The 21,847-nt window shown below is 56.7% G+C and overlaps 8 protein-coding genes across 8 annotated transcripts in view; 4 read left to right on the top strand and 4 right to left on the bottom strand.

Annotated features, from left to right (window-relative positions):
* SODALDRAFT_340047 (fructose-2,6-bisphosphatase) overlaps window positions 1–777 on the top strand; it is a gene marked incomplete at both ends in the record, with an annotated part of 1,712 nt that extends 935 nt beyond the window's left edge. The window contains 2 exons of the mRNA XM_028612912.1: window positions 30–143; window positions 256–777. Of these exons, the coding sequence (XP_028466573.1) occupies window positions 30–143; window positions 256–777 (636 nt within the window). The remainder of the gene's footprint in view (window positions 1–29; window positions 144–255) is intronic.
* Window positions 778–1,512: 735 nt separating this feature from the next.
* SODALDRAFT_277213 (ATP-dependent RNA helicase HAS1) lies at window positions 1,513–3,771 on the top strand (the record flags this gene model as incomplete). The annotated part of the gene is made up of 6 exons (XM_028608049.1): window positions 1,513–1,815; window positions 1,918–2,208; window positions 2,322–2,913; window positions 2,987–3,096; window positions 3,180–3,236; window positions 3,328–3,771. The coding sequence occupies 6 exons, from the start codon at window positions 1,513–1,515 to the stop codon at window positions 3,769–3,771; spliced, it is 1,797 nt and encodes a 598-aa protein (XP_028466572.1).
* Window positions 3,772–4,672: 901 nt separating this feature from the next.
* On the bottom strand, window positions 4,673–6,939 carry SODALDRAFT_359873 (hsp70-like protein; the record flags this gene model as incomplete). The annotated part of the gene is made up of 4 exons (XM_028614216.1): window positions 4,673–6,468; window positions 6,538–6,603; window positions 6,673–6,805; window positions 6,913–6,939. 4 exons carry the CDS (start codon window positions 6,937–6,939, stop codon window positions 4,673–4,675), a joined length of 2,022 nt encoding a protein of 673 aa, XP_028466571.1.
* Window positions 6,940–7,999: 1,060 nt separating this feature from the next.
* SODALDRAFT_340044 (hypothetical protein) lies at window positions 8,000–10,565 on the top strand (the record flags this gene model as incomplete). Its single annotated transcript, XM_028612911.1, has 4 exons — window positions 8,000–8,022; window positions 8,091–8,159; window positions 8,253–10,394; window positions 10,481–10,565. 4 exons carry the CDS (start codon window positions 8,000–8,002, stop codon window positions 10,563–10,565), a joined length of 2,319 nt encoding a protein of 772 aa, XP_028466570.1.
* Window positions 10,566–10,865: 300 nt separating this feature from the next.
* Window positions 10,866–12,433, bottom strand: SODALDRAFT_378924 (FAD dependent oxidoreductase; the record flags this gene model as incomplete). Its single annotated transcript, XM_028615009.1, has 3 exons — window positions 10,866–12,249; window positions 12,308–12,336; window positions 12,422–12,433. The coding sequence occupies 3 exons, from the start codon at window positions 12,431–12,433 to the stop codon at window positions 11,034–11,036; spliced, it is 1,257 nt and encodes a 418-aa protein (XP_028466569.1). The 3' UTR covers window positions 10,866–11,033.
* A 330-nt stretch (window positions 12,434–12,763) lies between these two features.
* On the bottom strand, window positions 12,764–14,819 carry SODALDRAFT_170440 (hypothetical protein). Its single transcript, XM_028607000.1, has 4 exons — window positions 14,375–14,819; window positions 13,932–14,221; window positions 13,354–13,789; window positions 12,764–13,243 (listed from the first exon to the last, which is right to left on the bottom strand). The coding sequence occupies exons 1-4, from the start codon at window positions 14,589–14,591 to the stop codon at window positions 13,068–13,070; spliced, it is 1,119 nt and encodes a 372-aa protein (XP_028466568.1). The 5' UTR covers window positions 14,592–14,819; the 3' UTR covers window positions 12,764–13,067.
* A 153-nt stretch (window positions 14,820–14,972) lies between these two features.
* On the bottom strand, window positions 14,973–15,931 carry SODALDRAFT_359869 (hypothetical protein; the record flags this gene model as incomplete). The annotated part of the gene is made up of 6 exons (XM_028614215.1): window positions 14,973–14,991; window positions 15,057–15,188; window positions 15,434–15,554; window positions 15,595–15,633; window positions 15,685–15,809; window positions 15,879–15,931. 6 exons carry the CDS (start codon window positions 15,929–15,931, stop codon window positions 14,973–14,975), a joined length of 489 nt encoding a protein of 162 aa, XP_028466567.1.
* Window positions 15,932–16,053: 122 nt separating this feature from the next.
* On the top strand, window positions 16,054–21,847 carry SODALDRAFT_378921 (hypothetical protein; the record flags this gene model as incomplete). Its single annotated transcript, XM_028615008.1, has 14 exons — window positions 16,054–16,073; window positions 16,168–16,216; window positions 16,289–16,337; window positions 16,404–16,454; window positions 16,819–16,893; window positions 17,065–17,245; window positions 17,373–17,471; window positions 17,560–17,624; window positions 17,750–17,858; window positions 17,923–17,960; window positions 18,016–18,186; window positions 18,317–18,444; window positions 18,551–18,649; window positions 18,725–21,847. 14 exons carry the CDS (start codon window positions 16,054–16,056, stop codon window positions 21,413–21,415), a joined length of 3,825 nt encoding a protein of 1,274 aa, XP_028466566.1. The 3' UTR covers window positions 21,416–21,847.

Here is a 21,847-nt window from a genome sequence, read left to right as displayed (position 1 = left end):
GATCGACTTGCTCATACGATTGGTCTCAGCACGGCGAATCAATGTTCAATCTGGAGGGCCGTATTGGTGGTGACACAAGTCTGTCTCCGCGTGGCGAGCAATACGCGCGGAAACTCCCCGATCTTGTCCGGGAGTCAGTCGGTGTAAGTAACAAGCCCGACTCCCCCCCTTACCTTCCCTATTTTCCCTCCTCTATTTGCCTCGGGGCTTTTATCTCGAGCTCTGCCGACAGCTTTCTTACTCCATGTCCTTCAGGATGACCGCCCCCTGACCGTGTGGACCTCCACATTGTCTCGAACTATTTCGACGGCGCGCTTCCTGCCTAGCCACTACAACCAGCTCCAGTGGAAAGCGCTGGACGAGCTCGACTCGGGCGTCTGCGACGGCCTTACGTACCAGGAGATCAAGGACCGCTACCCCGACGACTTCGCCGCCCGCGACGAGGACAAATACAACTACCGCTACCGTGGCGGCGAGTCGTACCGCGACGTGGTCATCCGGCTCGAGCCCATCATCATGGAGCTGGAGCGCTCCGAGGACATCCTCATCGTCACTCACCAGGCCGTCCTCCGCTGCATCTACGCCTATTACATGAAGAAGGACCAAAAGGAGAGCCCCTGGATGAACGTCCCGTTGCATACCCTCATCAAGCTGACGCCGCGGGCCTACGGTACCGAGGAAGTGAGGTACGAGGCTAAGATCCCGGCCGTCAGCACATGGCGCGGCAAGGGGTCGACGGCGAAGCACGAAAACCCCAATGGAACTGAGAGTTTGTGAGATGGCCCTGAGACGCTGTAACGACCGACGGCATGATAAACACCCTTCCCCCCCCTCTTCTTTGAATTTTTTTTTTCAAGGCGTTACGGTACATCACTGGGCATCACGGCTATAAAAAGTCGACTCGACACGGGTGGGCATTTGCATGCATAAGGGACGGAAGGAAAGTCGAACCACAGAGAACGACCAAAGGAAGAGATAGGGGTAAAGGGAATATGGGCTCATCCGGTACCCAAGGTTGGCTGAATGGTCATTGCGTAGAGAGACGAAGGGAGACGAGCATTTCATATGGCCTGCTGGTGTTAGCGTGGCTAAGAATCAAAGTCATCCTTCGTTCACATCATCCATCAGGATCGACTCGGAAGACTTCATGTGGATGTACCTCGACCTGCGAGACGAGATGACGTGAGACTGTACGGTCCTTGTCGGCTACCTTATGTTGTCCGCATCATTAGTAATACTTTCGTACTCTGACCCGCGTCGCGTATGTACCTAGTTATGTACCTTATTATTATGTAATTTTCAACGCCAGTCTCGACCAGCACGGAATATCTCAGGTCCGTTATCTAAGCTCCGCAGCCCGCAGTCCCAGATTTTTTTTTCTACCGATAAGGAAAAATCCCATTCCACGCTCTACCGACAGTGTGTTCACTACCTTACCTTAGGAGCTCCCTCGCCCCCCCCACCCCGGAGTTTTCGTCAACGTTTCTCAAAATCACAGAGCAAGCAGACAAGATGACTTTGGCGATAAACAAAAAGAGAAAGTTCCGCGATGCCAATGGCGTAAAGGCCGCCAATGGCAAAGCAATCGAAGTGGCGGCGGCAGCGGCGACAACCACAGCAGTGCGGAGACCGAAGAAGCTGAAGCGATCTGCCGAACCGGAACCAGAGCCGTCGGAAGACGAGTCGGAGTCATTTGACAGCGAGGTGGAAAACGAACGAGAAGAAGACGAGGGAGTCTCGGAGGCAGGCGAGAACGAGGAACAGGAGGAGGAGGGCGGGGAAACGAAGGGACAATCATCAGGTGACGACGACGACGTCGACGACGAGGAGGAGGAGGAGGAGGGGGAGGATCTCGCAGAGCGGTCAGACTCGAAACCGTCCAAGCACGGCGGCGATGCGGGGAACAGGACCGACGAGCTGGAGGTGCCCAATGGTGAGGCCCTGACGCTGCCGGCCGTCGGGGAGGAGGCTACGGAGTTTGCGCAGCTCAACCTGTCGGAGAAGACGATGAAGGCGATCCGGGGCATGGGGTTCACCAAGATGACGGAGATTCAGCGGCGGGGCATCCCGCCTCTGCTCACGGGCCGGGACGTTCTCGGTGCGGCCAAGACGGGGTCCGGAAAGACGTTGGCTTTCTTGATCCCGGCTGTCGAGATGCTCTGCTCTCTGCGGTTCAAGCCCAGGAACGGGACGGGAGTTATTGTTGTGGTAAGTTTGTTTGTTTCCTTTCGGTTCCCTTTTCTTTTTTTCTTCTTTTTTTTTATACACTTCCCGCAAGTTGGGGAGAAGCCAGCTGACACAACTCGTCAACGCATATTTAGTCCCCCACGAGAGAACTCGCGCTCCAGATCTTCGGCGTGGCGCGCGAACTCATGGAACACCACTCCCAGACGTACGGCATCGTCATCGGCGGGGCCAACCGGCGCGCCGAGGCCGAGAAGCTGGGCAAGGGCGTCAACCTCCTGATCGCGACGCCGGGCCGGCTGCTGGACCACCTGCAGAACACGCCGTTCGTGTTCAAGAACCTCCGGACGCTGATCATCGACGAGGCGGACCGGATCCTGGAGATCGGGTTCGAGGACGAGATGCGGCAGATCGTCAAGATCCTGCCCGGGGGCGAGAACCGGCAGACGTCGCTCTTCTCGGCGACGCAGACCACCAAGGTCGAGGACCTCGCGCGCATCTCGCTCCGGCCGGGCCCGCTGTACATCAACGTCGACGAGCAAAAGACGCACAGCACGGTCGAGACGCTCGAGCAGGGCTACGTCGTCTGCGACGAGGATAAGCGGTTCCTGCTCCTCTTCTCGTTCCTCAAGCGGAACCTCAAGAAGAAGGTCATTGTGTTCTTCAGCAGCTGCAATTCCGTCAAGTATCATGCCGAGCTGCTGAACTATATCGACCTGCCCGTGCTAAGTGCGACTCTCTTCTCCCCGTTCTCCCACGCTGGACTCTTGATGGCTGACCTTCCGTCCCTCTCCCTGCTCAGGTCTTCACGGCAAGATGAAGCAGCAGGCTCGGACGAATACCTTTTTCGAGTTTTGCAACGCAAAGCAAGGGACGCTCATTTGCACCGACGTTGCCGCCCGTGGCTTGGATGTAAGTTGTCGTTGCCCCCCCCCCCTTTTGTTTCCATCAGCGGTGTCCATGTGCCCAGCAATCAGAGGCTAACGACTCGCCAGATCCCGGCTGTTGACTGGTCCGTATCCTACGATCCCCCAGATGCGCCCACCGACTACGTAAGTTTTTGTGCCGTCCTCCCATCCTCTCCTTTTTTTCTTCTTTTATTTCCTTCTTGAAAAACACCACCCAAATCTAACACCCCCCCAGATCCACCGCGTCGGCCGAACAGCACGCGCCAACAACAAGGGCAAATCGCTCCTCTTCCTGCACCCCAGCGAGGTCGGGTTCCTCTCCCACCTCAAGGCGGCGCGCGTGCCGGTGGTGGAGTTCGAGTTCCCGGCGAGCAAGGTGGCCAACATCCAGCCGCTGCTGGAGAAGCTGATCAGCCAGAACTACTACCTCAACAAGAGCGCCAAGGACGGCTACCGCAGCTACCTGCACGCCTACGCGTCGCACTCGCTGCGGTCCGTGTACGACATCAACAAGCTCGACCTCGCCAAGCTGGCCAAGGCGTTCGGCTTCGCGGTGCCGCCGCGCGTCGACGTCTCCGTGGGCGCGAGCGGGCGGGATCATAAGAAGGTCCAGGGGCGGAGGGCGTACGGGAGCCAGCCGAGGCAGGGGGATCGGTTTCGGCAGCAGAGGCGGTCGTGATTTGGGGGGGGGTTTGCATGTATGTATGTACGTATGGGTGTCTTCTTTTTTTTCCCCCTTTTCCCCCCCTTTTCCCCCTTTTTTTGCCCTCCGTTCTTTGTCAGTCTCCCATTCAGCATGGCGTTGAGATGACCAAAACAACCAAAACACTCTGAGAGGATAGATAGTTAGTAACGATGATGGCACACGGCTAAGCTCTTGCTCTGAGCAACAGATCTAATGTTGTTCCGAGGAAGCCTTTCTGCGTCGATGTACTTCAGATAGCAGTAACTTCGCCAGTAGAAGGGGGGTGCCGTCTCAGCATAGGGTATCATCGCCCCAGAATGGCTTACGACTCTGGTCCCATCTTCATAACGTGCTTGGATTCTACCTACGGCCACAAGACAACGAACGGCTCATGACAATCATGATCGAGGAAGAAGAAAAAAAGCTTGGTAGATTGTTTTTTGGAGAGGGGATGTAGGATTAACCTGCGTCTAGCTAGCTTTTCAAACAGCTTTGTACATGTGCAGCCCGTCCTGTCCCCGGTCCCCTGTCCCCTGGTCCATGCCATCCATCATGTCATGAATACCGCCAGAGGTATCTGGAGTGATATCTTGGGGGTTTTTTGATGCACCAACGCCAAATCCGCCCACCCGTGTGCGACACGCGCATGTATTAAGAACATGGGATAAAAATGGTAAACAAGAAGGCTTGAAAAAGGAAGAAGAAAAAAAAAAGACGATAAGGGGGTAGACGGGACCGATCTGGGTAGTATAAGTTTACAAGTGGAGTACAGGAGGTGGAAGACTCCAACGCGCCTCGTCAGTCAGGCCATGAGCCTCATGCCAGGCCACGGAGGTTAGGGGAGCTTCCAGCCTAAATAAAACACTGGCGGCGACTATTCGAGTCAACACACCATTTAAGGCTTCTTCTCGCCCTCGTTGGACGAGGTGTTGTTCTCAGACGACTGGTTGTCGCTGGACTCGCGAGCCTTGTGCATCTTGTCGAAGAGGTTCAAGCTGGCAACCTGGAGGTCGTCGGTCTTCTCCTTGATCTCGGCGGCCGTGGCAGTGCCCTCGCCGGCCAGGCTCTTGGAGACAAACTCGCGGAACGAGGCGATCTTCTCGCGGATCTTGTCGGCCTCGTCCTTCTCGAGCTTGTCCGCGTACTCGTTCAGGGCACGCTCCGTGTCGTTGAGGACGCTGTCGGCGCGGTTGGCGGCCTCGATGGCGGCCTTGCGCTCCTTGTCGGTCTCGGCATACTTCTCCGAGTCCTCCACCATCTGCTGGATCTCCGAGTCGGAGAGGCCGGAGCCGGAAGCGATGGTGATGGACTGGTCCTTGTTGGTGGACTTGTCCTTGGCGTGGACGTGGACGATCGAGTCGGCGTCGATGTCGAAGGTCACCTCGATCTGGGGAACACCGCGGTGGGCAGGGGGGATGCCGACGAGCTGGAAGTTTCCGAGCATCTTGTTGTCCTTGACGAGCTCACGCTCGCCCTGGTACACCTTGATCTCGACGGCGGTCTGGAAGTCGGCGGCCGTGGAGAAGACCTGGGACTTCTTGGTGGGGATGGTGGTGTTGCGGTTGATCAGGCGGGTGAAGACGCCACCAAGGGTCTCGATGCCGAGGGACAGGGGCGTGACGTCGAGGAGGAGAAGGTCCTTCACCTCGCCCGAGAGGACAGCACCCTGGACGGCGGCACCAATGGCGACAGCCTCATCGGGGTTCACCGACTTGGCGGGATCGCGGCCGAAGAGGCTCTTGACCGACTCGGTGACCTTGGGCATGCGGGTCATGCCACCGACAAGGATAACCTCCTGGATGTCCTTGGTCTGAAGGTTGGCATCCTTGAGGGCCTTGCGGACGGGCTCGATGGTCTGGGAGATGAGGGGGTCGACCATCTTCTCGAGCTGAGCACGGGTGAGCTTGAGGTTGATGTGCTTGGGGCCGGACGAGTCGGCGGTGATGAAGGGCAGGTTGATGTCGGTCTGGAGGGTGGACGACAGCTCAATCTTGGCCTTCTCGGCAGCCTCACGGATACGCTGGATGGCCATGCGGTCGCCGGACAGGTCAATGCCGGACTCGGACTTGAACTGCTGGACGAGGTGGCGGACGAGCTTGATGTCGAAGTCCTCACCACCGAGATGGGTGTTGCCGTTGGTGCTCTTGACCTCGAAGACACCGTTCTGGATCTCGAGGACGGAGATGTCGAAGGTGCCACCGCCAAGATCGTACACGGCGACGACGCGGTCAGCCTCCTTCTCCAAGCCGTAGGCCAGGGCAGCGGCAGTGGGCTCGTTCACGACACGGAGGACGTTGAGGCCAGCAATCTGACCAGCATCCTTGGTGGCCTGGCGCTGCGAGTCGTTGAAGTAGGCGGGCACGGTGACGACGGCGTTCTTGACAGGCTTGCTCAGGTAGGCCTCGGCCGTCTCCTTCATCTTGCCGAGAACGAAGCCGCCGATCTGGGAGGGAGAGTAGTTCTTGCCGCGGGCCGACACCCAGGCGTCGCCGTTGCCGTGCTGGACAATCTTGTAGGGCACCTCCTTGATGTCCCTCTGGACCTCGGCGTCGGTGAACTTGCGACCGATCAGTCGCTTGGTGGCGAAGAGGGTGTTCTCAGGGTTGACGACGGCCTGGCGCTTTGCGGCCACACCGACGAGGCGCTCGCCATCCTCGGCGAACGCAACTACTGATGGCGTTGTCCGGGCACCTGTATCGTGGTGAGTATGCTGAAGGTTCAGGTGCGATGAGAGAGCATTGGGAAAAGAAGACGGCTTACCTTCGGAGTTTTCGATGATCTTAGGAGTCTTGCCTTCCATTATCGCCACCGCGGAGTTGGTGGTACCTGTAGATTATACGGTCAGAACGGACTCGTCGTTCGGGGAGGATGGAGGATTCGCGCCAGGCAACGTACCCAAATCGATACCGATGACTGAGCCCTGCACCTTGCCCTCGGACTCGGTCGACTCATAGCGAGCGAATCTGGAGGCGAAGGCCGGCCTGGCGAAGGCGGCCGAGCGCGAGACTGAAGTGGTAGCTCGGGGAAGCTGATGATGGAGGTAACGGGTAACGTTAGTAGCTAGAAATCGATGAAACCAAGCCGAGAGGGCTGGATAGCTGGACTGCCTTGAAGAACTTGGAAAAGAAAACTTACAGCTCTGGAAAAGCGCGTGGACATCATCTTGACCGTGTTCTGAGTAAGGAGTTCTGGGAGAAAATGAAAAACAAAGAACTAATACGGGTATGTAGAGGAGAAAAGTATTACAGAGGGGAAGGGACGGGGATGGAAGGGAGGAGATGGGATTATTATGATGGTGATGTGATGATGGAGGAGGAATGGGAGAGTTGGGAGATTGGGAGTTGGAAAAATGGAGGAGATAAAAAGAGAAAAGAGCTTGCGCTGAAATTTTTTGATCCCGAGACGGGCCATGAGATCAATGGCTCCAACCACGTCCGAGCCGTGGAAGCCGACCGAAAGCCGCAGTGGTCACTTGCCATTGATTGGACCCATTGGCCCACTGCGGGGCCTTCATTAGCTTTTCAGGAGCTCGGAGTGGGTATATAAATTTCCGAGCACCGTCTGTCATCAATTAATTACGTTACCTTACCGTGCCTTAGGTAAGACGAGGAGGTACTTGCATTGTCCATCCTGTCGTCTTGCGAAAAGGGGGCCGGCCCTCCCGTAAATTACAAAATTACAAAGTAAGGTACCGGCACCTTAGGTACTAAGCCTGAAACTCTTGTGGTCAGTTGGGGTCAAATCAAAGTATCGGGCTACCTGCACGGAGGAGTCCGGAGGTAAGGTAGGTACCTTATAAGGTAGGTACGTGAATAAGGCAAGTACGACTACGGACTACGTAGGTACTTCGCAGGCTTCCATCTTCAACGAAACGTCATTTTCACTCCAACATCAAAGTCGCCTGCTCTCTTTACGGTGATTCCTTCTTAATTCCTTCTTCCATCGTCTCCCGTACCTCGACTCTTACTTGGATCATCTTCAACCAAAACCTAAACCGCTCCTTGCTCAAACACCTCCGACGAATCCCCCCCCCCCCCCCCCATCACCGCATTCCCTTCTCCATCCATCGCTGTTCTCGTCAGAATCTCTACCCGAGTTTATCATCGCCCACCATTGCGCGCAATCGGCTACAGCAGTTAGCACCATCCCATTATTGCTTTCCCATCTATCTTCGCCACGCGTTCTCCTTTTACCAACTCGATATCCCAAGAGACAGGCCAACATGGCCGTCAAAGATGGCGTTTCGTACGTTCTTCCCCGTGCCTTGGGATCCCCCCTTTGGACGCGCTGGCTGACCATGATGCTTTTCAAAGGCATTACCCTACCGAACGCCTGATATCCAAAAAGGGTCGTAAACATTACCGACTTCAAGTCAAATCACAGTATGATATCTTTTTCTCACCTTGCTTTCCCCCACTGGTGGCGTGGTTCACCGCCTCTTCAGAATCACCAAAACTAACTTGGCCGTCTGCCAGGCACTGGCAACTCCGCTCTCTCATCGGCGCCGACAATTCAGACACCGTATACTTCCCCGGGGGCAATAACAGCAGTCACATCCAGCGCCTCAACGTCACGGCCGCCGAATGCGAAACCCTGAAGCGGCTTTCCTTCTCCCCGAGATGTCTCGTCGCCTCGAAAGGCTGGGTCTGCTGCGGTGGGGAGAACGGCGAGTTTTCGGCCATTCACCTCGACGAAAGGGGTGACCCCATTGAATCCGAGCAGCGCCTCGATCTCGACCCGGACATGCGCCTTCCCCTCGACTTGCAAAGCTTTCGCAGCGACCCTGCCGCCTCTTCGGCCGTGTTCCACTCGCAGATCAGCCGACTCAACTCGAGGCTCGGTAAGGGCTCGGTAGCCAAGAGCGTCAAGATGGCGCGCGATCGTGTTAACTGCATCACCTTGTGGTTTCCGCCCGTCGGGGTCCCTCAACGTCAACAAGCGGGTATCTATAGCGACCCCGTGGCCGTCCTGGCGAACAACGACAAGTCTGTCGTCGTCGTCAGCCTCGGAGACTTTGAGACGAAAGCCAAGCCAGACCCGCTCGAGGTGATCACCTATCCCGACTACGTCAACCGCGCCGTCATCTCGCCCGACGGCCGCATCCTCGTGGCCATTCTCGACGACCCCTATCTCTATGTCCACCAACGGGCCGAGAAGAAAGTGGACGATCAGGATCCTGCTGGGCCTTGGTCTGGGTCTGCGTCTGCGTCTGCGTCTGCGTCTGCGTCTGCGTCTGGGCCTGGCTCTGGCTCCAGGGGCTCGCCCGGGTACGAGTGGGCCCAGTGCCGCAAGATCTTGCTCAAGAGCCAGCGCCGGGAGGATCGGTCGGATAGCCGCGGCAGCTTCGCCGCGTGCTTTTCCAGCAGCGGCACCTACCTGGCTGTGGGTACGCAGTATGGCACCATCTCCATCTTCGTCACCCAGTCCCTGCTCGACCCGGACGCCGACCCTCTCCTGACCAGCTTCACCACCTCACGGCCCATGACCAGCCAAGGCGCAGTGCGAGACATGGAGTTCTGCCCCGGACCCTTCGACCTCCTCGCATGGACCGAGGACCGCGGCCGGGTGGGACTTGCCGACGTGCGGACCGGTTTCGTGCATCGACAAGACGTCGACATCAGCGCCAGGGAGGGCGACTTTGAGCGACTCAGCATCCCCAACGCCCCCGACGCGAGAGATCGTGCCCACGCCAGTCGCATCGTAGCGTCGGTTCTCCCTGCGAACGCGAGCACGTCGGATTGGCGTCGGTTTAGAGAGGAAGTCCAGTCGTTGTACGGTGTGGACGACCGCGCGGGCGGACTGTCGCACGAGGAAACCGCCGTCCTCGAAGCGATACAGACCGAGCGCCGGAGGAGAGAGCTGGCCGAACGCATAGAATCCCGCCTGGCCGGTCAACCGGGGTCCGGCAGTGGTACTCCCAGGTGGCAGGCACCCCCACCGCCACCACCACCTCCACCTAACAACCGTCCGGTGCCCCGCCTGGGGGGCGATGCGGAGGACGACCAGGGTCGCTCGTCGAGGGAGCGCAGCAGTAGCATCTCCAGGGCCCTGCGGCAACTTGACCGCGAGCGAGGCGACGGGGACGGGGACGGCGACGGGGACGGCGAAGGCGAAGGCGACGGCAGCAACACCCGTAACCTCACCAGCTGGATGCGCGAGAGGGGCCAGGGCCAGGGCCGCATGCACACCGCACAACGACGAGGGGAAGACAGCGGCGAACTGGGACGTCGGGGGATACGCCCGCCTCCCCGACGGACTTCGACCCTCCGGCCGGTCGAGACCTCGCCTCCGGCCTTCGCGTCGACGATTGTCATGCCGCGATCCGCGACGAACCGGTCCACCGCGCTGGCGAGCGCTTGGGACGACTTCGGCGCGTCGTACAACCGATCGCTCGACTCCGACCCGGCCACTGCCGCGCGATCGCTCGACGACGACACCGGCGATGGCGCCAACACCAGAACGCAGAGGGACCGCGACTTCCTCTCCATCCTGCCTTTTATCAACGGGATTTCGAGGATGGTGGTCGACGCGAGGGTTCATGACAGGGGCGTTCACGACGGCCCCCCTCAGCCGGACAACACTGCGGGCATCTCGTGGAGCGAGGACGGTCGTGTCTTGTAAGTGATGCCAATCTCGTCGGACTTCCCATCCATCCCCCTCCTCCTTTTTTTCCTCGGAACTCACATGTCCTTCTCCCATATAGGTTCGTCGGAGCGGAGAATGGGATTTACGAGTTTCGTGTGGATGTCCAGGGCCGAAAGTTCTGTCCCGATGTGACGATGAGATGACGACGAGCACGCGTTTATTCTTTTTATCCTTTTTTCTTATTCTTTTCTCTGGTCGCTCGGGCCGTGTACGAAAAACTTTGGCCAGGAATAAGCGATTCGTGTATTGGTATTTTGGCCGTATTCGGTGGTCTGACAGACTCTCTGTCGGCCAGTGGGACATGTCGGACAGGCGTCGGCGAGGTGGAACGTTGGTTTTACGAGGAGGAAAAATACGGCATACCCTCATTGGAACGCATGACCCTTGGTTTTGGCTGGTATATTGATACGGGACGAAATAACGAGACGTTCTCTGGGTAATTGGGGGCGTTCTTAAGCTGACATTCGATTCAGCTCACACAAAAAACTGCAACTTCTATTATCGAGTAGGTTCGTTCATCATCCTGCACACGGGGTGGTGAAGCTGGCTGAATGCAAATATAATCATACGCTTTGGCAACGCTTCCCTTCTTTCCTTCCATGCAAAGTTCCTCACCCGTACAACAGCTTCTCGACCCTTTCCGCGATGGCAAGACTACTCGTCAAGCCGGGACTCTCAATGCCCAGCAAGTTAACCCACCCTTTATACCCTTCCTCCTCCTGCATGACAAAGTCCTGGAACCCTTTCCCCTCCACCACGGCCCCCTGGCGGCCCAGCTTCGGCCGTATCCCCGCGTAGTCCGGCGCCAGACACCGAGCGTCCAGGGAAGGGAGATACTGCCTGATAGCGGCGAGGGCCTCGTCCAACCGATCAGCGCTCGGGGCCAGGTCATGGGGCGAATCGACCCACTCGACGTCCGGACCGAAGCGGATGCGCCCGGCCATGTCGAGAGTGAGGTGGGTGCCCAGGCCGCCGGCCCCGGGTTCGGGGGCCGGGTAGACGAGCCTTCCGACCCGGATGGAGGGTCCCCCGGCAGGGGTGTAGGAGAAGTAGTTCCCCTTGGCGTAGTGGAGGGTTCGCCGCCGGTCGGGGGGCACGATCATGTTGTGGACGTCGACGGCGCCCAGGCCGGCGGCGTTGACCAGGGTCGCGGCCGTGACGGTGCTCTCTTCGCCCGTCTGCGCGTCGCGGACCCGTACGGCCCAGCCTGCGGATCCTTTCAGCGCCGCCGCCGTCCCTCCCCCTCCCCCTCCCCCCGGGAGCGGTTCGACGCCGACGACAGCAGACGCAAGCGCCACGATGCCGCCCTCCTCCTCGAAAAGCCCCCGCAACGCAAGCATGAGCGCATGGGCATCCACGATCCCCGTCTCCGGGCTCTCCAGCACCGCGGCCTCCGCGCGGACGAAAGGTTCCTTCTCGCGAACCTCCGCGCGGCCCACCCACCTCAGCGGCACGTCGAGCCCCGCCCCGCCCGCCTCGCCGCCCGCGGCGCAGAGGGCGTGGATGCGCTCGAGGGCCTCGTGCTGCGCGGCGTTCTGCGCGACGATCCACTTGCCGACTTTGCGGTGCGGGACGGCGCGGGCGCGGCAAAAGTCGTACAGCAGGCGGCGGCCGCGGATGCATAGCTGGGTCTTGAGCGAGGCGCGGCCGTAGTAGAGACCCGCGTGGATGACTTCGCTGTTGCGCGAGGAGGTTTCGGTGCCGGGCTGGCCGTGGCGCTCCAGGAGGAGGGTGGAGGAGGAGGGGTGGGTCTCGGTGAGGCGGCGCGCGGTGGCGAGGCCTACTACGCCGCCTCCTATGACCTTGTCCTTTTGTAAGCGGGTGGTTCTGCAGGTGTAGGTCCGTTCTTTCTAAGGCTACGGACCCCGGGAGCGTTGAGACTCACGATGTGGTCAAAGTCGAGGCATCTGGGAGCTGTGGAGGAAAATGGGCGTGATTGGGACAGGGGAGAAACCAAAGGAAGACAGTGAGTGGCCCTTAGTCCGGCGCATCTAGTGACCAGGCTGGCCATGCCGTCCTATTTATTTATTTATGTATTTACTATGTGGTATGTTTTAAGGTATAGATGGTGGAAGATGGAGGTTCGAAGAGAGGTTCTGTTATGGTTAGGTACCTAGGTACTTATCATCACTCTCCACAACAGAGCGGCCTGTGACGTAGCGTGGTTAGTGTTAGTGCGGAGTGTGCATCTATATATTACGCACTAACATATGTGGTTGAGGTACAACCAAGCCAGCAATCAATCAATAGGTACCTTACATAAGCCACCTTACCTTAACAAACTCCATGCAATGTTTATACTGGAATTTCAGGAATATCAATGAATACAATTTGATATCTTACTTTTACCATGACAACATGACAACATGGAGCCGAGAAAGGAAAAGCCGTCATAGCTAAGGTAGTCATAGAGCAAGAGGCACATCTCTCCAATGCGCACGAGGTTGAATTTCTCCCAATTTCGCCTCGACCTCACTACCCCGAACGCCTCCTCGTATGTCCCTGTTGTTGAAAAACTACCTGCCCGAGTGTAAGAAGAAAAGAAAAGAAAAAAGGCATTTCATTTCCTCGCCCAAACGCCAGTCATCCATGCTGTGTTGAATAAAATGTACATCATCTTCTGTTGGCGTCGTATCTCCAATGTCTCAAGACTTTGTCGACTGGACCGCAGCCGCCGTACGCTCCGTGGTACTAATCTGCGCCGGCGAGCTCTCGTCGTCATCAACGGTCGTCGAGCGCACCAGACTCGACGCAAACACAGGCTCGTTGGGGTTTCCATGGGAGCCAGACACAGGTCCACCCAGTTCGCCGAGCTGACGTTCTGGAGAGGGGGGAAGGAAGCATGTCAGTTCTGAAAAAGAAAAAAGAAAAAAAGAAAAGAAAAAAAAAAGTGCCTCCATATTGTGTGTGAAGGGAACAAGGCGGGCTTACCTAGATCGCGCATGCGGTGTCGGAGCATTTGATTCTCGCGGATGAGCATCTGCGTCTCGGCCTGATAAAGAGCCGCCTCGTCGCGCCCAAGCGTCCACTGATCGCTTTCGCCGCTGATGGACCCCGACCTGACCCGCGGCGAAACTCCCCGGCTCGGCGTCCTAGACCGCCGTTGAATATCCGCCCGTGCTATGTCGAACGAGCTGCGCGGATGATGACTAGGGCCCGGCGACCGGGAAAAGGATCCGGCCGGAAGGCTGGGGGTCGCCGATTGCGACTGCGAGTTCGACAGCCACTGCGGCGCCGGCGTGCCTTGGTTGGACCGCTCCGACATGATGGGAGAGTCGTCGGCAGCCGCTGATCCGCTACCCCCTTGCTGGCCTTGAGCTTGCTGGAGTTGGACCTGCTGTTGGCGAATTGTTTGGAGAAGACGGTTCTGTTCCCATGTAGCATGTTTAGCCTACTTTCCCGTCGAGAAGCGAAGCCGCAGGTATGCGTTGTCCTCTTCCAGGCTGGCTAGGAAAGAAAAAAAGAAAAACGGAAATGGACAGAAGAAAAAAAAACCCATTCAAACGTACCACTTGGGCTTCTTGTTCGGCCTCGAGCTCCTGATGAAGCTCGCCTAGGCTAAGGGTGCGATGGTGCTGAGAGCTCCCCGCAGCCGACAGGCGTGGAGATCCCGACATGAGCTGCGGGCTGCCAGTGACCGCCGCAACAAAACTTCCCCGTCGGCCACGTTGGTTCTCAGAAACCAACTCGCCCGGCCCGGGGACGGCAGGGTCATTGTGCTGTAGGTTCATGAGGACGGTGGATCGTCGTCGGCTGGCGCTGGGAGATCGTTGTCTGGAGAGTGAACTGCTGGAAGACCCTACGAGAGCCAAGAATATCCCGGTCAGTATACGCTTGGTTGCTGAGGCGCAGAGGCGGGGGTCGAGAGACAAGAGGGAACAAGAGGGAGAAAGCTCTCCAAGGGAAGACGGAGGAAGGATAGAAACGCATGGAAGACGACAAAAAAACTTACGTCGAACGGGTTCCCATTCACGTTGAAGACCGGCGTTGAGGGTCGCAGCCGCCTGTAGCGAAGTGGACATGGACCGTGGAGAACCGGCAGGTGAGTCGCCTCGAGAAACGGCGGAGCTGGACGCATCTCCGTTTGCAGAGGACATGGCGGATTGGCCGCTGAGGGGAATCGAAAAGGTGGAGCTCGTGTTGGGAAGGGGATTGATATCGGGAGCCATCTACCTTAGGTAGAGGTTGAGAAGGCAAAGATGATGTCGATATCGAGTGATCTTGTGATAGCTTCGTATTATTTTGTATTGCTGGATCAAGTGGTGTATGAAGGAGACTATTTCGTGGGGCGGGAACCCGAATAAACAGGTCCTAGTCGTTGCGGGGAGTGGGTGATGTTATAGCTGGTCCAAGGGTCCAAGAGGGAAGACTGGGCGTCCAAGTAGTGTACGGTAGACAGACAGGCACCGGGAGAAAAAGGAACGAGTGGTAATAAGTGGTGCGAGAAAGTCGGAGAGCAGCGAGTGCGGTTGAAGTGCTTAATAAGGCTTATCGTACGGAGTATTTCGTAGCTTGTCGTCACTCCACTGAGCTGTGTGGTTTATTCCCGTCTAGATCCACGCATCTGTACTAAGCATGTATTCCGTACAAGAGCCGTTCGGAAGTTTGTCATCCAGAGATGATGGGCAACGCACCTGGGTGCACCGCGGTGATTATCAGCTTGTTGGCTTCCCAAACATGGAATGAAGATGGCAGGATGGCGATGAGGCGATGAGAAGACGGTAGCAGAATGATAGACGAGGCTGGACATACGAGTGGGGTAGAAGCTCGTGGAGGGGTGTGACAGGTACCTACCTTAGGAAGTACGTTGTACGGGGCAGGTATGGCCTTATGAAGTACCGAGTACTTATATCGAGCACACTACCTACCTTATATACTGTACTTCGTACTGATTACTCCGCTTGGTCTGTAATCATACATCATAGTTTCTGTACCTTAGAGTAAGAGAGAAGCAAAAACACACTGTGGGCACGACCGGAGGTGTAGCGAGCACAAATTAAGGTACCTTTACTGTGGAATGATGCCAGCGGCGGAACGGCCAGGTGTGACCAATAATACAGGCTGTCCAATGGCGTCCCTGGGACCGTTCTCTTGCCCCGGAGCCCGTTTGCGGAGGCGGAGGCTTGGTCGACCTGCGTGGTCACTGGTCAGCCTACAATACGATTCACGAACGGAATGGCACCACGAGTGGGGCGGTGACCTCAGTCAGATCTGGTGATCGGTGCAAAGACCACTTTCTTAATAAAAAGTCACATGACCTACCTGGTTGAATATGGAGTGGGTAGATGTGGGTAGATTTTATGTTGTTGATTGGCTTCGCGCTCCGAACCTGAAGTTGTCCAGGATGACGGGCCGCGTCGTCAAAAGTCTGGAGATTGTGCCCGAATCTTCGCCCACCAGCACAACACAACGTTAATTAGGTTTCCAAGTCTCCGGGATTCACCAATAGATTCTACCCCTTCTTTGTGGTCTTGGTCTTCGAGATCACCTGAACGACAGAGCTTCCCATGTTCCCTCCCCTTCTCTCCATGCTGAGCAAACCGCTACGGGTCGGACAAGCCCAGAGCCGAGCCAGAACACCAGAGTCAGAACCGCCCTGTCCTATCTATCCGCAAATGGTTTCTTCCTGCCATGGACTACTTCCGGACTGAGTACGACTAGTTGATAGAGCACTTTTGTATTGTCATGGCAAGGCATATCCATATTCGTACACAGTAAAGAGGTCATCTTGTGTCAGCTGACAAGAGAGGGCGAAGGGACATCAGAACCTGCTGAACCTTTCCGACGAGATAAAGTAAGCAAGATGGGCCGATAGGTGTGTGGTTTGGTGGCGGACGCGGAAGGGTCAAATGACAGTCTGTTTTAGCGCGGCCGTCGTCGTCACGACCAGATGTCTCTGCCCGTCGTGATGGAGGGTAAGACAAAGGGCGCTACTGCAGGTACGGGTGCAGTCAGGTCGCCGCGAGGACAAAAAAATGCAGTCATTGGCATTGGGGGTGGAGCGAGAAGGGCAACTCGCCCGACTGCCATCTGTGATGCTCTTTCCTTCTTCCTCTCATCTTTCCCATCATCTCCCCACTGGAGAGTTGCCGAAATGGGATAAAACCCTTTGTGCTCTTCTCTTCGCACACCATCAATCGGAAGGTTACGGGAAACCAAACAAATATTTTGAATGGGCGGCGTGGTTAAAATTCCGGATCGGGTGACAGTTTACCTTGGCTAAGAGAAACTGATCCAAGAACCGGCAACCGCTCAGGCCTAAGGGTCTCATTGGATTATCGTTTTTTCTTCTTCTTTGATTAATACTGTTATTATTATTTTGTAAAGTTGCGAACCTACGCGTACAACGTGCTTCATGGTATTATTACTTAGTGGAGAGACGTTTCTTTCCCCGAGACAACGCGCCGAATGGAAATAGCGGAGGCTACTGGGGCAAAACATGTGACGACTGCAATATGCAGATGTTCGACGGTGAAGGAGAGCGAGAACGGTGATAATTACCTTATGCGATGATCGTGGCCCGTACCTTTAGGTGAACCGTGATGCGACTGTCGGTACGAGGACGAAACGGTCGAGGGCGTGATTAATAAAGCTACCTTATTAAGTAGGTACCTCCGAATTCCAACCATGCGTTGAGCTCAGAGTTTGATAAGACTTGGGCCCCACTTGCTGGGGGACAAAGCGTGTTTTCTCTCTTCCCACGTCCCGTCCTCGTCCCTCGTCCCTCGTCCCTCGGGAACACTCGAGCAGGCAACCTCCACCAGATTGCTACCATTACATCGCTCCCCTCGGTCTTTTGCCCACATCCAGGTGCAGCCGGCATGTCATGTCCGTACTGTACTTGATGGCGTTCTCGTGCCGTCGCACAGGCCTAACGACTCGGGAAAACGCATACAACGTACAAAAATCAATCAAAAAAACATACGTAACCATGCGCACCCCTACGAAAGTACGAAGGAGCAAAGCCGCCCACCGCTCAAGTTTTCCATGACACGGTTGGGCCGTTGGCCCCCCCTCACCCAATGGGTGCGCGTCGTTTCTTCGCCGGTGTAACACCTGGCCCGTTTCCCTTCAGTTCAGCAAGCAAAAAGCCTTGCCATTGCCGGCTAGGCCGCACATTGATTGCTTGTCTCCCAGGGGCTCGGTCCCAAGGCTGGAGGGGGGAGACAGCCTGATACTCGAGTGCCGACTACAACCCCCTGGTCCAGACTTTTTATTCTCTGCCAGCTTATACTCCGTACGTTGTATTTCACAGCATAATTATTGTCGAGCGGCTGTTTTACGATCAAGCCACTCACCACGTCATGTCACACTCGGGGACCTGTAGATGGATGCCTCAACGGAAGGCTACTGAGAATTCACCAACGAGCACTCCACGTCTCGGAAACCAAAACACTACGCGACTGCCGCTCTCTAATTACAACGTACATTCATACGTCCGTACTCTGTCTGCACCTACGTTGTAAATACCCGTCTTTGTCATCACTCATCACTCGCCAGCATCCGCACCCCTGGTCTTGAAAGAGCGGCGCGTCGGAGTGGGACCCATCACATCCGACCCCCCCTGCCTAGGTGCAAGCTTTGGCCTTATAGCCCTGTCGAGCGTCAAGGATCTGGTCCAGGTCGGGCAAAGATACGCTGCGAGGGGGGACCTTTCGTCCCTCTCCCCAGTCAATATCCATCCATACCTTACCTGTTATCCTGACGATCCGTATCCCCCGTACTACCCGGCCCCCCCCTCGCTCTTCTTCCCCCTCGGTTCTGGTTTTGCTGTCCCTTCACCTTTGACGCTACCACCTTCATTTTTTCTTCTTCTTTTTTTCAAGATGTGCCTTGCTCACCAACTCGTCGCTTTAGCCCTGTAAGCAACCAGCCTCTCCATTGTACAATTGAGCGCGGTTGCGGTTGTGTGTCCACTATCACAAATACCCCAATAACAATAACACCCACTCGTTATGGCCTGCGCGAAACCTGGGGTCTTGTCAACAACCAATCCACACGAACGCCCACTCGGCCACCAAAGTTCCAGGGAAAAGAAGCATTGGTCCATTTGCTGATCCGCCATTATTATCTTCTCGTGCGCTCTTTTATACATCGGTCCCACGAGTCGCTCTCTCAAACCCTACAGTCATCTGTCAGACGACCTCGATTTCGTGAGCATCCGAGAGATGCCTTGATTGTCTTCGACGCAAACCGCCCTTCTCTCACACTAGCATCACTCTCGGACGTCGAATCGATTTATATCGGTCATTTCCTCCGTCATTTCCTAGCGGGGTTGGCTCAATTGGTACCTTCTGTCTAGAGGAGTTCAGGTCGACCATCGACGCAGACTGTCATCCCTCATCTAGCCGCCATGGTCGGCCAGGATGAGGCCTCCTCAGGGCCGAAGCCATTTGAAGCCTTCCGTAATCGGACACCGCCCCATGCGAGAAGAGCCAGGCCGCCCGATGTCCACCTTGTCAGTCTACCCGAGGATAGGGTCCCTCTGCGAGCAGACAGGATGCAGAAGCGCGAATCCCGCCTCGGCTTGCGAAACCTCTTCAGCCGGTCAAAAAGTTCCAGGGAATCGCCGCAAGACGTCTCTTCACAAATGGAACTCAATCGACCAGGCGGGCTGCGTACTTCGTTGGTCGCCATTACCCAACAACAGCAACAGCAACAGCAACAGCAACAACCTCATACACAGACGACGCGACTGAAAATCAGCTCGCCAATGCCGGTGCAAACTGTACCTCGACCGTCGCATGCGGCCCATAACTCTTCTCCCCAGGTCCATCGGTCCCCCGGGCTCATGACGCTTCCGAGCGGGGTTAGGGCTAAGATGGAGCCCGCACTGGCTGCCAAGCAGCCTCGCGGTCATATAGGGACCTGGGACCCGCCGCCCTTGTTCAAGGCGTATCCCCAGGCCGTGAAATACGCACATTTACCCGCGACTGTCATCTCGGCCGACGCCATCCTGCGACAGAATGACCGCAAAGGGAGCGGAGGGACCTGGGAAGATTTGACCCAGTCAAGGCGAGACCAGGACGGGGACCAGTCGGGCAAGAGGAGGCATCGGAGGAATACGTCTGAATCCCAAAGCAAGCTCGATTGGACAAGCAAGGTGTACCTTTTGTGCACGTCGGGCTACCTGTTGCAATACTCGGGAGAAGGCACTTATGACCGCTTGCCGGAAAAAATACTCCAGCTGGGGAAGGACTCGGCGGCTTTTGTGAGCGATGCCATCCCTGGCCGGCATTGGGTGCTGCAGGTCTCGTCGTTCATGGACGCCAACGGACCAACGCAAGACTCGCGCTCGCTGTTCTCCAAGTTGCCGTTCCGGGGGTTCGAGAAGAGACAAACCTCCAACCTGCTACTCGTATTCGAAAACGTCGAAGATATGGAAGGGTGGATTGCCGTACTGCGCCGCGAGATCGAAGCCCTCGGCGGCAAGAAGAGCACGTCCGAGACGGGCCAGCCGAAAAGGGAAGGAGACCGCATACAGCTGAGGCTTCAACCCAGCCAGCGGACGCTGGTCGTTCGGGACCCGGATCGGTTTTCGCGCGTCATTCCGCCAGACTTTTCGTGGCGTTCCGAACAGGAACAAGTCCGGGACACTGGTCAAGACGGGGATCTGGATCGGAACCAGGACGATGCGGATGGCTCCGTCGTTATCGTCGAGTCGGAGGCTACCCCCGAGACCGCCATCGATGATGCTTCCACCACGAACAGCGTGGTGTCTCACGATGGATGCCAGCTCGACAGTCTCAGGCACAGCGCTAATCGTCTTTCCTGTATTTCTTCCGGGCAGCGGACCGTCTTCACGTCCTCCAGCTCATCACCGCCCTGTTCGCCAATACGGGACTTTTTCGACGTACCCTGCCTCGAACCCCCCCCACTGTCCATGTCAACTACACCTCAGCTTCGACCGCGCCCCAACGCTGCAGCCATCTTAGATCGGCGGCAATCCATGCAGACCATGAACCTCATGGACCTTGGCAATGGGACATATGCCCCTCGTCTGCAGGCGCCGAGCTCACAGCCACCAACGCGCACCTCAACGCCGAACTTTAGCGTCCCCATCAGTAAACGTTTCAGCCTCGTCAAGTCAACCTCTATCGAGCCGAGTGCGCCTGTCACAGCTAACTCGCCACAATTGGAAGGCTCCGCCCCCAGACCGACAAGAAGGGCACCTCCGACAACATTCTCCCTGGCACGGCCACTGTCGATTGTCGCAGACCGACCGACGACGCCCATGGTGGCTAACGTAGAGGACGGCGAGGGCCAAGCTACTGCAAATTCTGCCATGCGTGCTCAACCCAGAGCGGATCGACCGACGAGTGTGAACCAAGGCCCGCAAGAAGATACTTTCCTGCTGCCCGTTTCCGCCTCACGCCCCGCCCACCGCAAGAGCCTGGCCCTTGAGAACCAGCACCTAGCTGTTCTGGATGCCCACCTCAGTCCTCCTCGGAAAGCCTCGAGCATGCGGAATATCCGACGCGAGGACCACCAGCCGGCCCCTATCAGACCACCCGAGTTTCAACATCTGGCGCGCACCAATTTACCGTCCCCTCCTACATTGCCACACATGTCAGAGGAACCCCGGCGGTGCCTGTCCCCAAGGGATGGCTACGCGCCCAACAAATCTTGTCCAATGCACATAGACCATTTCCGGGGAAGAAAGACGTCCAGTGTCTGCATAGAGACTTCCAAACTATCATCGTCGCTCGACAGGCCGATACGGTATTCCATGATCCACCCATCGGATATTCAAAACCACTCTGGGTTCTTCAGCCACAACGTCCCACCGAGAGAGGAACACCGACAGATTCGGGCATCGTCCACCGCTCCCATTTGTAGGATGTGGAGGAGACAACCCGAAGTTGACTTGGAGTTGCAAGCACAGACGCGGCTCAACCGGCGGAGCATGCCGCAGCTCATGGAAGGGCCCCCTCCAGCACCTCCGCCAACTTGCTCCCTACCGCCTATTCCTCAAAAACAACGGGCTTTATGAGTCCTGAGCCCATCCTGTCGCCACCCCCCCTTCCCTCAGTAGTGAGATCACTACTGACAGTCATCCAATCTTCTATTTTCCTATGTACGGCTTACCTGATCTTACACCTTGCCCGGGTGAAGATTCTCACGACGAGATGGCGTTTAAATGTACGAGATACCGCTTTATATCATGATGAGTGGTCCGGGAGATAGAGACCCACGGGCAGTATCGGCCATATACCACTTCGGATCTTCCTGCTGTTTTATTCGCTCGTTTGGACACCCGCTCTGGTGAGAGGAAGGGGGTTTGTCAATATATCTCTATCCCCTATGACGGGAGAAGAAGGGTCGACGACGATACCATGGGTTTATAAGCTGTTCAAGGACAACGGAAGTAGACTTCTAGCATCATGCCCAGAAATAGAAATGGATGAAAAGAATCATTGAACCG

The sequence above is a fragment of the Sodiomyces alkalinus genome (assembly GCF_003711515.1).
Source record: "Sodiomyces alkalinus F11 unplaced genomic scaffold SODALscaffold_5, whole genome shotgun sequence".
Taxonomy (NCBI): domain Eukaryota; kingdom Fungi; phylum Ascomycota; class Sordariomycetes; order Glomerellales; family Plectosphaerellaceae; genus Sodiomyces; species Sodiomyces alkalinus.
This window is presented reverse-complemented; position numbering and strand designations above follow the sequence as displayed.